General features: G+C 38.8%; 1 protein-coding gene across 5 annotated transcripts in view; it reads right to left on the reverse strand.

Moving 5' to 3' along the window:
* Positions 1-2662: 2662 nt before the first annotated feature.
* Positions 2663-13130, reverse strand: part of Slc22a30 (solute carrier family 22, member 30) — a 69741-nt gene continuing 59273 nt past the window's right edge. For 2 of the 5 annotated variants that reach the window (XM_006527135.1, XM_006527137.2), the window contains 5 exons: positions 12613-12728; positions 11800-12014; positions 5163-5271; positions 4015-4218; positions 2663-3113 (listed from right to left, as the gene is read on the reverse strand). In XM_006527135.1, coding sequence (XP_006527198.1) covers positions 3053-3113; positions 4015-4218; positions 5163-5271; positions 11800-12014; positions 12613-12728 — 705 coding nt within the window. In that variant the 3' untranslated portion in view covers positions 2663-3052. Of the gene's footprint in view, positions 3114-4014; positions 4219-5162; positions 5272-9837; positions 11706-11799; positions 12015-12612; positions 12729-13130 lie in introns of those variants that run through there. The other 3 variants (NM_177002.3, XR_877676.1, XM_006527136.2) reach the window with 3 other exon arrangements.

Here is a 13130-nt window from a genome sequence, read left to right on the forward strand (position 1 = left end):
CCTAGGGTTTCCATCTCCAACATTGCCTCACTTTGTGTTTTCTTTATTTATTTCTTCCCTTTTTAGGTCTTGGATGGTTTTATTCAATTCCATCACCTGTTTGGTTGTGTTTTCTTGCAATTCCTTAAGGGATTTTTGTGCTTCCTCTTTAAGGACTTCTACCTGTTTAGCAGTTTTCTCCTGTATTTCTTTAAGTGAGTTAATAAAGTCCTTCCTGATGTCCTCTACCATCATCATGAGATATGCTTTTAAATCCTGGTCTAGCTTTTTGGTTGTGTTGGGGTGCCCAGGACTGGGTGGGGTGGGAGTGCTGCATTCTGATGATGGTGAGTGGTCTTGGTTTCTGTTAGTAAGATTCTCATGTTTGCCTTTTGCCATCTGGTAATCTCTGGATTTAGTTGTTGTAGTTGTCTCTGGGTAGATCTTGTTCCTCAGGTGTTTATGTTATCCTCTATCAGCAGACCTGGGAGACTAGATCTCTCCTGAGTTTCAGTGTTCAGAGTACTGTCTGCAGGTAAGCTCTCCTCTTGCAGGGAAGGTGCCCAGATATCTGGTATCTACCTGCCTCCTGGTAGATGTTTTGATCCACTCACAGAGGTCTTAAGATCCCATGGAAGGTCCTGTGTATACCTTGCCAGTGTCCGTAGACTCCATGCCCAAGGTACCCCAGTGCTGGTGGGACCAGAAGGGACTTGTGCCCCTGATCAGGCCGGGTTTTCTGCTTCCCTAATTAATGCAGTCTCAGGTCCCGCGTGATTGGATTGGAGCAGCAGCTGTGTTCCACTCACCAGAGGTCTTAAGATCCCACGGAGGGTCTTGTGGGTATCTTGTGGGTGTCAGCAGCCTCCGTGCCCAAGCTACCCCTGTGCTGGTGGGACCAGAAGGGCCTCCTGTATTTCATTAAGAGAGTTATTTATGTCCTATGTAAGGTACTACTTAATTCCTCGTGCGATGGGAAGTTAGATCAGAATCTTGTTTTTCCAGTATATTAGGGTATCCAGGACTTGCTCAGGTGGGAGAACTGAGTTCTGGTGTTGTCAAGTAGCACAGTTTTCGGTTGCTTATGTTCTTACTCTTGCCTCTTGCCATCTGGTTATGTCTCTTGTTAACTGGTCTTGCTGTCTCAGACAGGAGCCTGATCTTACTGTAAGCCTGGTTATTTTGGGCTTCCTTGTGTCAGGTTGTCTATGGATATTGAAGGGTGTCTGGAGTGCCTGTTCTGTAGCCTGGCTGTGTCACAACTCATGGGGGTTAGGCTCTCCCTGGGTGTGGAAGGGGTGGGGATGGGACCTTAAGCACAAGATCTAGTCCAGAGCATAGATGCAAACTGGAAGGAACTTTTATCTCCACAGGACTGGAGGTTCTGCATTCTCTCAGCTCTGAGTGGTCCCAGTTAGGCCATGTATTGAAGCAGGTTTTGGGACTCACCTGTGAGCATGGAGGGGTCAGAACTTCTGGGGATCAAATTGTCTGTGAGTGTGGGCAGAGTGGGGTTGCTGGAGCACTGGATTTGCTCTGAGGTACAAATGCAAATTCGAGGGGAAGTAATCTTGAATTGATTAAGACTAACGATTTTAGGTGAGTTACACCCTGTTTACAATTGAATTTTTTGCTTTATAATCATCAATCTTTGAGAGAATTTTTTTCCATTCTTTCACCATATAATTGAATCAGCTAATTACCACTGATTTTTCATGTATATTTATGTGTGAGTGTGTGCATGTATGTATGTGTTATATATGAAATATACATCTGATAAAAGTAAAAAGTATTTTTAAAATACCTTATTTAAAGATGCTTAATGTTATTCTTCCTCATGGCCTCTCTGTATTGTCCGCCACATGATTCACCCACTGTTTTCTGCTCCTACCATATTTCTCCTTCCTTTTCATGTCAACTTTGTTCAACTATAACCTTCTTTTAAGCAGTTTCTTCCTAACCAATTAAAGTGCACTCTTTCTCTTTGCCTGGCCTCCAACCAAAACTGGTTATACAAACGAACACATTGAATTGATGTGTCACTGTTATCAGTGTATTGCTTTGGTACTGTTAGTCTAATTGTCCTACTTTGTAAGCCAGTTATCACCCATCCTTTGCTTTGTATCTTCATTATGCATATTCTTCTGTATGCAAAACCTATGCAATCTTTCCACTGTTCTTTCTAGTGCTAAAAGGCAGTTTTTCAAATGTAGTCAATCTTCTTGTTATAACTTGGATTTAAATAACTCAAAAAGTTTCATCTACTGGAGAATCAGTCCCCTCCATTTGGTGATAGTGAAAGGACAGAAAATTTGTGGTGGGGAAGTTTGGAGAGTTATTTTGCTGCAAAAATTTGGGGAAGCATTGCTTTCAGGATTCTCCTTTGTTCTTGTCCATATTCAGCTACTTTTCTCTACTCTTTTCCAATGTTGCCTGTTGCCTCTTTCCTTCTTTTACTTCCTTCTCCTGTGTTCTCTCTCTCTCTCTCTCTCTCTCTCTCTCTCTCTCTCTCTCCCATTCTCTCTCCCTCCCTCCCTCCCTCCTTCCCTCCCACACTCCATCTTTACCTCCCTCCTTACCTTACTTGCAAGTATGAAATTAACATTTACTCCAACCATACTACTGCTTCACACCAGAGATGAAGTGCATCCTAGTAACCACAAACTGACGCCAGTGATATGGATTTGGGGAAAACAATAAAGATTTCTTCCTTTAATTTCCTCAGGTATTATATGATAGCAGTAGAAAAATAGAATACATATACCATCCAAAAACATAATAGGTATACATGATTACAAGAAATGTCAAGCAGGATTTCTTTCCATGTACTTTTCAATTCTTTCAATGTTCTTTTTAATTCTTCAAATCAATTATGATATTGCTCATAGATATTTGACATATAATAATGTATTGCAGCAATTAGAATGTGATCTGTGTTTTCTTTTTAATCTTTATTTATCAAGAAGTTTGATAATATCAAAAAAAGAATTCTGAGTAATCATCTGAGAAAATTGTCACCATGTCCTGAACAAAATTTTCTTCTCTTGGATCAGATGGCAATTCCAGGAGTTCCTCAAAACCTTGTGACTTTAATGATGGAATCCTCCTCCTTTGCTTGTCTTGACTCTTTCCAACTAGGACATACACAACAACAATAAAAAAAAATAAACATGAAAACAAAATTTGTAAAATCTGGGGGAAAAAATAGTGTTGTCCTTCACAAAATAATCTACTTTCACCCATCACCTTTGAAACAATGACTACTTCTGAAGGATTTTTGGTAAATATTGTAAAATAAATTCTCTGTTAAGTTGTGAGTAAGATTTAGTACTTTACACGTTGGTTCCAGGGGATTACCAAATGAGTTTTGGAGGAAAGCACTTGAAGTACACTCAAAATTGTTAAAATCTACTCCATTAATTTCCTTGTTAAGACCAGTTAATTAACCTACATATTATTCTCTACCTGAACATTTTCATTTCTAGAAAAATCAAGTCAATTGGAATGTCACAGAGAATAGAAGCATGAATCACTTAGATACACATTCATTTATGGCATGTCCTTTAGTCTTGTATGTTATTTATTTATCCCAAATTATTCCATGAGCTTTGCATACTCAAACACGCACACACACACACACACACACACACACACACACACACACATATATATATATATATATATATATATATATATATATATATATATATATATATAATCAGACAGAATACCAATAAAACCAGTAAATTTGTCCTGACATAGCTTGAGCATAAGTAGCCTCTCTGAAATAGAGGGCCTCTAGGAACATTTGAATCTACAGTACAAATGGGTTACTATTTGTCCCTATTCAAAAATACTGACTACAAATAAAATAACCCCAAATATCAGCATATATAGGAAATACACTCCCCAATTGAACATAGTAACCACTATAAATTAACACAATTGATCTTGTTTTTCATTGCTGCTTTACCTTCCTCAGCATAGTCCATTAGCAAACAACTCCCTTAAAGAACACTGAGAAGTTTTACTCACTCATTTCCTACATCATGGATGGAGTCAGGAAGAGGTTGATTCTTGGTTTCAGGAAGGAGAAACACACTAAACCCATAGAGGATAGAGAAGCCTCCATAGAAGATCCAGGGCAAGTTGGCAGAGTATGTTGCTAACAGCATAAACAGGGGGGCCAGGAATAATCCACTATTACCAAACATTGCAATGACTCCCATACCTGTTGCCCTTGGAGCAAGAATACAGCACACACAAAAAAAAATCTGGTAAAAATGCACACTTGAAACTTGTGTCTTAGAAACATACTGATCCTTTTTAAAACCTTAAAACCTGTTACTTGACAAAAAACAGTGCAATTAAATTTAAGGATCTTGGTAACTTACTCTTCCTTCTCAAATTTATTTCATTTTGTAATATTTTTGGTCAGATTCAGACCATGAAGACACTTCCTTATTCAACGCAATGAAACAGAAAGAGTAATATATATAACTTATCTTATATTTTAGCTTTATTTATGTGTGTACATACATGAGTTATGGGTATAGGCTCTAAAACTGGGAAGGAAATACAAAAAGAGGTAGAACCTATCTCGAAATGGATAAGAGTTTGACTATAAAGGTGACTAAAATAAAGGGATTTACTGAGCAGTAGAAGACCAGCAGAAGTGTGGATCGGGGACTGATGGAGTTGAATCAGCACGAAGAGCATCTCTGAGATAATGTTATAAATCAACTGATTATATTGTATTCCAATTTAAAGAAATGTATCCTCACCTACACACCCTAAAAAAATTTAGGGTATGAGAGCATTCAATTGTAAGGTAGAATGAATTAAGTAAAAATAATAAGATGATCAGAGAGAATAATGGAAATTAATATGATAAAAATATATGCCATGCCCATATAAAATTGCCTTAAATAAATATAATAAAAGTAAACAAATTTAGAGTGTGCTGTTGCTTATAAAAAACACCTTTTCAGTTGTTTCATTATTTACATGAGTACTTTGGTAGACTTACATATCTCAAAACAAAGTGAAATTTCAGGATACTAAAGTTATAAACATTCTCTTTATAACTAAATGGTTAGATAACTACCCAATCTTTAGTTTTCTTCCTTTAGTTACATAGAATGAATGGAGAAGTTATTCTGTGACTGACTTGAAACTTGTACCTTAATGTGGTTGGAAGTAGCTCATTTATATGAAGATTACTAACACACATACATAGAGAAGAAAGTGCTGCTGCCAATGTGGCCATAATAATACGCAGGGTCTGCATTTCTAGAGAAAGGAAGACCAAGGGTTGTGGTTAGTTCAGCTTTGCTATAGTAATTGCTATAGTAATTTGCTATAGTAATTCCCAAAACAAAGATAACAATGATAACACCTCATCAGAGGTGTGTGCAAGTATAAAATACAGAGAGGAAAACCAGCACAGAGAAAATAAATCCTACAATGGCTAGTATGTTGAGATATGTGACCAATTTATTCATGATGGTTTGTGGAGAATCAAGGATTTTGAAAAGTTGTGGTCATTCCTTCATGTTTCAGACAGTGGTGAGTCCAGGCAGAAGTCACTTTCATATTTTCTCCCTAGGGACTCAATGGTCCTCCATGCAGAATATGAGACTGTCATGGGGTGAATCAGGAAAGAATTCAAACTCTTAAAGAATCATAGGCCATTGAAATCCATGATGAATATGGAAAAAAACAAAAGAGTGTCATAAAACTGGAGGCTTGTACTGTTGAGATGGCAAATTCATCAGAAATAAAAAATAAGAATCTCTTCTAGGACGATGAGACAAGCATTGAACACGTGGGCACAGGGCAAAATTTCCTAAGCAGAACACCAATGACTTACACTCTAAGATCAAGAATATACAAATGAAACCTCATAAAATTGAAATGCTTCTGTAAGGCAAAGGACACTGTCAATAGAACAAAATAACAACCAACAGATTAGGAAAAGAACTTTACCAATCCCACACCCAATACAGGGCTAATATCCAATACAAATAATACAAAAAAACTCAAGATGTTAGACTCCAGAGAACCAAATAACCCTATTAAAACATGGGAAACAGAGCTAAATAAATAATTCTCAACTAAGGAAACTCAAATGGCCAAGACGCACCTAAAAAAATACTCAACATCCTTAGTCATCAGGGAAATGCAAATCAAAACAACCCTGAGATTCTACCTTACACCAGTCAGAAGGGCTAAGATCAAAAACTCAGTAGACTTCAGATTCTGGAGAGGATGTGGAGAAAAAGAAACACTTCTCCATTGCTGGTGGGATTGCAAACTGGTACAATCACTCTGGAAATCAGTCTGGAAGTTTCTCAGAAAATTAGACGTAGTACTACCTGAGGACCCAGCATTACCACTCCTGGGCATATACTCAGAAGATGCTTCAACATATAACAAGGACACATGTTCCACTATGTTGAAAGCACCTTTATTTATAATAGCCTGAAGCTGAAAAGAACTCAGATGTCCCTCAACATAGGAGTAAATACAGAAAATGTGATACATTTATACAATGGAGTACTACTCAGCTATTAAAAATAATGAATTCATTGAATTCTTAGACAAGTGGATAGAACTAAAAAATATCATTCTGAGTGATATAACCCAATCACAAAAGAACACACATGGTATGCACTCACTAGTAAGTGGATATTATCCCAAAAGCTCGGAGTACCCAAGATACAATTCACAGACCTCATGAAGCTCAAGAAGAAGGAAGACTGAAGTATGGACGCTTCAATCCTTGTTGAAAGGGGAACAAAATACGGACGGGAAGAAATGCAGAGACAAAGAGTGGAACAGAGACTGAAGGAAAGACCATCCAAGACTGTTCCACCTGGAGATCTATCCCATATACAGTCACCAAACCCAGACACTATTGTGGATGCCAAGAAGTGCATGCTGACAGAAGCCTGATATAACTGTCTCCTGAGAGGTTCTGCCAGTACCTGACAAATACAGAAGTGAATGCTCTCAGCCAACCATTGGACTGAGCACAGTGTCCCCAATGGAGGAATTAGGGAAAGAACTGAAGGAGCTAAAGGGGTTTGCAACCCCATAGGAAGAACAACAATATCAACCAGCCAAACCCTCAGAGCTCCCAGGGACTAAAGCACTAACCAGAGTACACATGGAGGGATCCATGGCTCCAGCCTCATATGTATCAGAGGATGGTCTTATCCGGCATCAATGGGAGAAGAGGCCCTTGGACCTGTGAAGGCTCTATGCCCCAGTGTGGGAGAATGCCAGGGCAGAGCTGCAGGAGTGGAGGGGGGTACACCCTCAGAGAAGCAGAGGGAGGGGGAATGGGATAGGGTGTTTCCAGAGGGAAACCAGGGAAAGGAGATAACATTTGAAATGTAAATAAAGAAGATATCCAATAAAAACAAATAAGAAGAATATATATTCATATATAAATTCATATATTCATATACACACACATATGCTCTCCATAAACTCATATGTTGAAATGCTTAGTACCAGAAAATAGAACCTTTTGCAATTATTAGAAGTATTATAGGGTGTAGCTTTGGTAAAGGAGATATGTCACTGGAGTTGGTAATTGTGATGTCAGAAGCCCAATCCAGGCCCAATATCTCTCAACCATGGATTAGGATAAAGCTCTCACCTACCCATCTGTACCACACTTCTCTCTATCCATGCTTCCTGCAACCATGCTGACTACCATGATGATATTGGACTAAACCTCTGCAACTTCGAGCAAGGCCCCAATTACACGCTTGATCTCATAAGAGTTGAGTTGGTTGGTCATGATATTTCTTCACAAATATAGACCAGTCACTAAGACAGATACTGGCACCATAGACTCAGCTGACCATATTTGTGGTATCTTGACCATTGTTTATTAAAACATTACTGAAAGCATTTGGGACTTAGAAGAGTGGTTGAATGATTTAAGTGAGGCTTACTGGGCTATACTAGTAGAAGAATGGAGGACAGTGCTAAGGCTTATTTGAGGGGTGAGGACCCGGAAAAATAAATTTCAGATGGGAAAAGTTCTAGTAACTGGCCAGAGACAATTCCTGTGATTTGAAAGCAAAGAATGTTGCTGCTTTTTGTCCCTGCCCTGAAAAAAAATATATGTTTCAGACTAAATAGTTTGGGATTAATTAACTCTGACAGAGAAGATTACAAGACAGCCTAATATTGATTGTGTCACAAGGTTATTAGTGATCACTAGTATATAGATCTACATGAAAAGGACAGAACAGATGTGGGGCATTGGGCTATACACAGACAGACTAGATCTCTGCTGGGGATCTGCTCCTCTGTTACAATTACTCTACAGGTCCATCTCCACATCGTGCCTGCTGCCACAGATCCCACAGATCCCCCACCTGAGACAACACTATCTCCTGAGACTTACAGACATCAAATCTGCCTTCCTTCAAAAAAACCTCATCTGACTAAAGACTCCTGAGACAGGTGCTGATCCCCACAAAAGACAAACTTGGGACCTTCCAGCTACAGATGAACCCTCTTGCCAAAGCCAATTGCTGCTGAACTTGGAGAAAGTTACATGATAGTGAGTAAAACATAATGTCTATCTAGATTAATTACTGTTCAAAACTGATGTTATAGCTGTTCAAACTGTACTGCCCATGAAACAATTAATTGATTGTATAATCTCTTGACTTCCCAACCCTTGCCCTTAACCCTTTTTACTACTCTGGCTTAGTTGTGCTACTTCTCTAGGCTATATGTTTCCTTCAAATACTTCCATACCACCTTAAATTTTCACAACGAATGACACAGTCACACAGTGACCCCCCACCTTTTTATAAGAACAAAAGGAGGATTTGTGGAGCATTGGGCTATACACAGTCTAGTCTCTAGTTGAGCTCAGTTCTGAACCTGGGTAGAACCTGGTGGTGGTAATTCCCACCTGCATGGGAGAGAATTCCCACCTCATGTCTCCTGGACCCCTGGCTCCTGTCAAAGTTACTGCCCCCACAACCCACACAAGAGAGGCTCATGGCTAGTAGTCACATACACTATGTCCCAAGCTTCTGGCCTTCACTCTAGACTCCTCCCAGTTATCTAGCAACAACAAGATAACAAGCCCACTATAAGAGGGGCTGTTTGCTCTCTCTCTCTCTCTCTCTCTCTCTCTCTCTCTCTCTCTCTCTCTCCCTCACCTCCTCTCTCTCTAAGCTCTTACTCCCTTAAGCTTTCACCTTTCTTATTTCCTTTCTCTCCTCTCTCTCTCTCTCTCTCTCTCTCTCTCTCTCTCTCTCTCTCTCTCTCTCTCTCTCTCTTTCCCCCTTCCCTCCTCTTGGCCATGGCTGGTTTCTCTCTTGCTTTTACCTTTTCTCTTTCCCCCTGCCTTTCTACAATAAACCTCTTAAACCATAGACTGTCTCGGTTCATCAAGGCCCACTGTGCTTGGATGATGGGATAGGCTTTCTTCTAATGAGCCTTTTCTAATCTCCCAATGGAAGGCCTTCCTGTGCTCTAGCCACAGACTGGAATTAGGATTCTCACCTGCATCTGAACCTCTCTCCCTCTGCCCTCTTCCCATGTCACTGAGGCAGAGTGTAGACCTGTGGCCCCTATTTTATTCTCAGCTCCTCTGCCATATCCAGAGTGGGATGCTGGAGACTGAGAACCTACTACCAGGGGCTGCCCCCTGTCCACCCCCCACCGAGTGGGGTCAGTGGCTTCACACAGCCAGATTCCCACCCAGGGCCGAGTGGAAAGTGTCTGGCAGTCCTCCCCCATCCGCCTGCCCAGAGCACAGGAACTCTGGCAAGATGTGGGTTCTATCCCTCTTCCCTTTTCCCATACATCCTCAGCCCAACAAACAGAGAAATAAAAATAATGCAAAATGTATAGTTTGAGGAGAAAATGAGTGCCAGTAACTATAATAGACCTAAGGCTGGTTATTAAGGAGATTTAAAAAAAAAGTCTAAAGCTCAGTGGAATAAATGGAGTGATAACCTCAGTGTGAGCACTAAACTAGGTATGCTTCCAACTTTTCAAAACTGTTTTTAAAAAATTAAGTTGCAAATGAAACCATCCCCAAAAGAAAGCTGGTATAATATAATTAAATAAAAATAAATAATTAAATAAGGAGGCCAAGTTCCATCCCCATTAAGCAGCCAAACATGATAGGTTTAGACAATTGGATCGGGACTAAAAGTCAAGGGTGTAAAAATGGGGTTATATATACCTCCATGACTGAGGAAATCATCTGATTGCAAGCATGTGCCAGGCAGTTCCCTGATGGAGACCAAAAGAGACCATAGTCTGAAGTTATGCAAGTGAACCCTGGCTTTCATTTGAGACCTCAAGATGTTCATGTTGCCACAGTCATACATGCTAAGGGGAGCTGCAGAGCAGGAGTGGAACCAACCCAAGAGATAGAAATGAGTTACAGCAAACAAGGATGAAAGGAGTTTGGAATCAAAAGGGCATTTGATATCAGACATGGAAGTGCAGAGTTTAGAGTTTGCCCTACAGGTTTTCATTTGCTTTGGGATAGTAGCTCCACATTGTCTATATCTTTCTTTTTTGAATAGAAATGAATATTCTGTGCCATTGTATATTGGATGTGATCAGATTTTTTATTTTGAATTTACAACCGATTGGATTTAAGAGATAGCTGTGAGTGTGAGAGAGACTTAAATTATGGAGTTATAAACAGTGTGGAGACAGCAATCGGCTGAGGGGACTTTTGAAGTTGGACTGAATGTCTACCGGGCCCAGAGATTGAAAGTGATAGTTCGAATAAGAATGACCCCTCAAGACTCATAGTTTTGAATGCTTAGTCACTGGGGCCAGTGACACTATTGGAAAACAATAGAATGATAAGTAGGTGTATTGGAGGAATTGTATCATAGGTTGGAATTTGAGGTGTCAAAAGCCCATCCCAGGCCAGTCTCTCCCTTGGTCTATGAATCATGTTTATATTAGCTGCTTTACCAGGTCCCTGCTTTTCTATGACCATGAGCCTTGTTATGATGATAGTGAACTAAATCACTGACACATTAAGCAAACCTCCATTTAAGTGCTTTCATTTATGAGACTCCCCATTAATCATGGTGTCTCTTCACAGAACTAGACAGTGACTAAGAGAGAGAGAGAGAGAGAGAGAGAGAGAGAGAGAGAGAGAGAGAGAGAGAGAGAGAAACTAAGAGAGAGTTATAGAACCCATCATCGTGGGATTTTTTTAAAAAAACATATTACAATCCTGCATTTTAGCAAAGGAATGGACCACATAAGTACCACTACTTATTACATATAATTTACTTAATTTAGTAAATTCAGTCTTGAGATTTTTAATTCTTGGTCTACTTGTTCTTCTTAGCACATCGCATATATTCCAAAACAACTAAAAATTATTTTCTTGATTAACAACCCAACTGGCATACATAGTACATACAGTTAGTCAGACATTTTTGTGTAATCTGGGGTAGAATTATAAGGTCTAAAACATATATGGCTAGAATAAAAAAATGTAATGACCAAAAATGAATAATCTATAATGTTAATAAATGGCACCAGCTCCAGACACTTTTAACTGTAATAAATATTCTTTATGAAATTTTGACTTCTGTTTTTATCCAGATCCTTAATGGAGTATGAGCCTTCAGTTTCCAGCATGGCAACCAGAAATTATTTGATTAGTACTCAGATATATTGTATGTAAGGGATGATAAATCCTGAAAAAAACGGAAAAACATAGTCTTTTTGGTTTTGGTTTTGTTTTTTTTTTTTGGGGGGGGGGTTTTTTCTTACCTTGTACTCTTTCCTTACCTTGAGGTACAAATACAGCAGTCAACATGAATATTCCCCTCAGGGACATGAGAACCAGCTGAGTTATTCTACGTCCCATGTGATTAAGAACAAAATGTCCAATAACACTAATAAGTATGCCCAATGCACTACTGAGAAACTGCAACAGGATAATATTAGTACTCAGGTGTTGGAGGTGAAGTGATAGGCCAAAAATAGATATTGTAAATAAATATCTGTAGCAAAAAAAAAGAAAAACAACATATCACAAGGTTTAGAATTGATGTTTAACAGGTGCTAATAATATTGAACAAGAAACCAAATTCTAGTAGTTTTACTATGAAGGTATTTTGGCTTTGGGGATTATTTACATCTAGGGTATCATTTTATAGCCACCAAGAATCATTGTGTAATGAGTGATCACATCGTAATCACTCTTGAAGTTTTGAAAAGTGTTAGTGGGTTTGTAGTATACATGGTGGGTGTTTCTATACACTCACCTGAATGAAGGTTCCATCTTTATATTTATACATGTTCTTCAGTTCAATGTATTTATGTACATTGTATTGGAGTTTTTATCTTCTTTGAAGTGAAATGAGACAACTGGGGAGTAACAACATCCAAGTTTATAGTGTGTTTGGCATTCTCACCATCAGCCCATGGTGATAAGCCTGGCATGAAGTTTGGATGTACACACTCTTCACTGCACAGTAAGTTCTGTGTGGCTATACTCAAAATTCTTGGATTACTTCTAGCAACAGAAATTGGCATATCAAATCTGTCAGTGAGAAAATTTGTCTCTACACTATTTCAATAGGCACATTGTAAGCATACCTCATAAAGGACAGGACACATATCCGCTTTCGTAAGATGGGTGTGTGGAACAAGTCTCTTGGAGAAGATTTTCTTTTTGCTGCCTCAAGTTCATTCTTCATACTTGCTTCCACAACCTTCGAAAATAAAACCATGAGTCTGTTTAATTGTCACAAAATGATGAGAATGCTGGGGTATTACATACACTTATAGAAGACTAGATCAATAACTATTGATTTTCTATACTGAAAATATGAACATCAAAGATATATTTACAACCAAAAATTAGAGTGAAAGGAAAGACCAAAAGACAAAAATAATCAGGGGATTTCTACAGTGAAGTATATTAAACAAGGGATTATAGGTGGCTGTTGAACATTAAAAGAGTCCTTGGTTCTGGAAATAAAAATTAGAAAGTAAAACAACTGAAGAGGTTTTTAAGGTAAAATTCAATTATTTAGACCATTGAGTTTAGATGGTAATGCTGCTTATGTTGGGCTTCCACTGATTCTGAATGACTGAAAATAGATTCAGGAAAA

This window comes from Mus musculus, chromosome 19 (assembly GCF_000001635.26).
Source record: "Mus musculus strain C57BL/6J chromosome 19, GRCm38.p6 C57BL/6J".
Classification (NCBI taxonomy): Eukaryota; Metazoa; Chordata; class Mammalia; order Rodentia; family Muridae; genus Mus; species Mus musculus.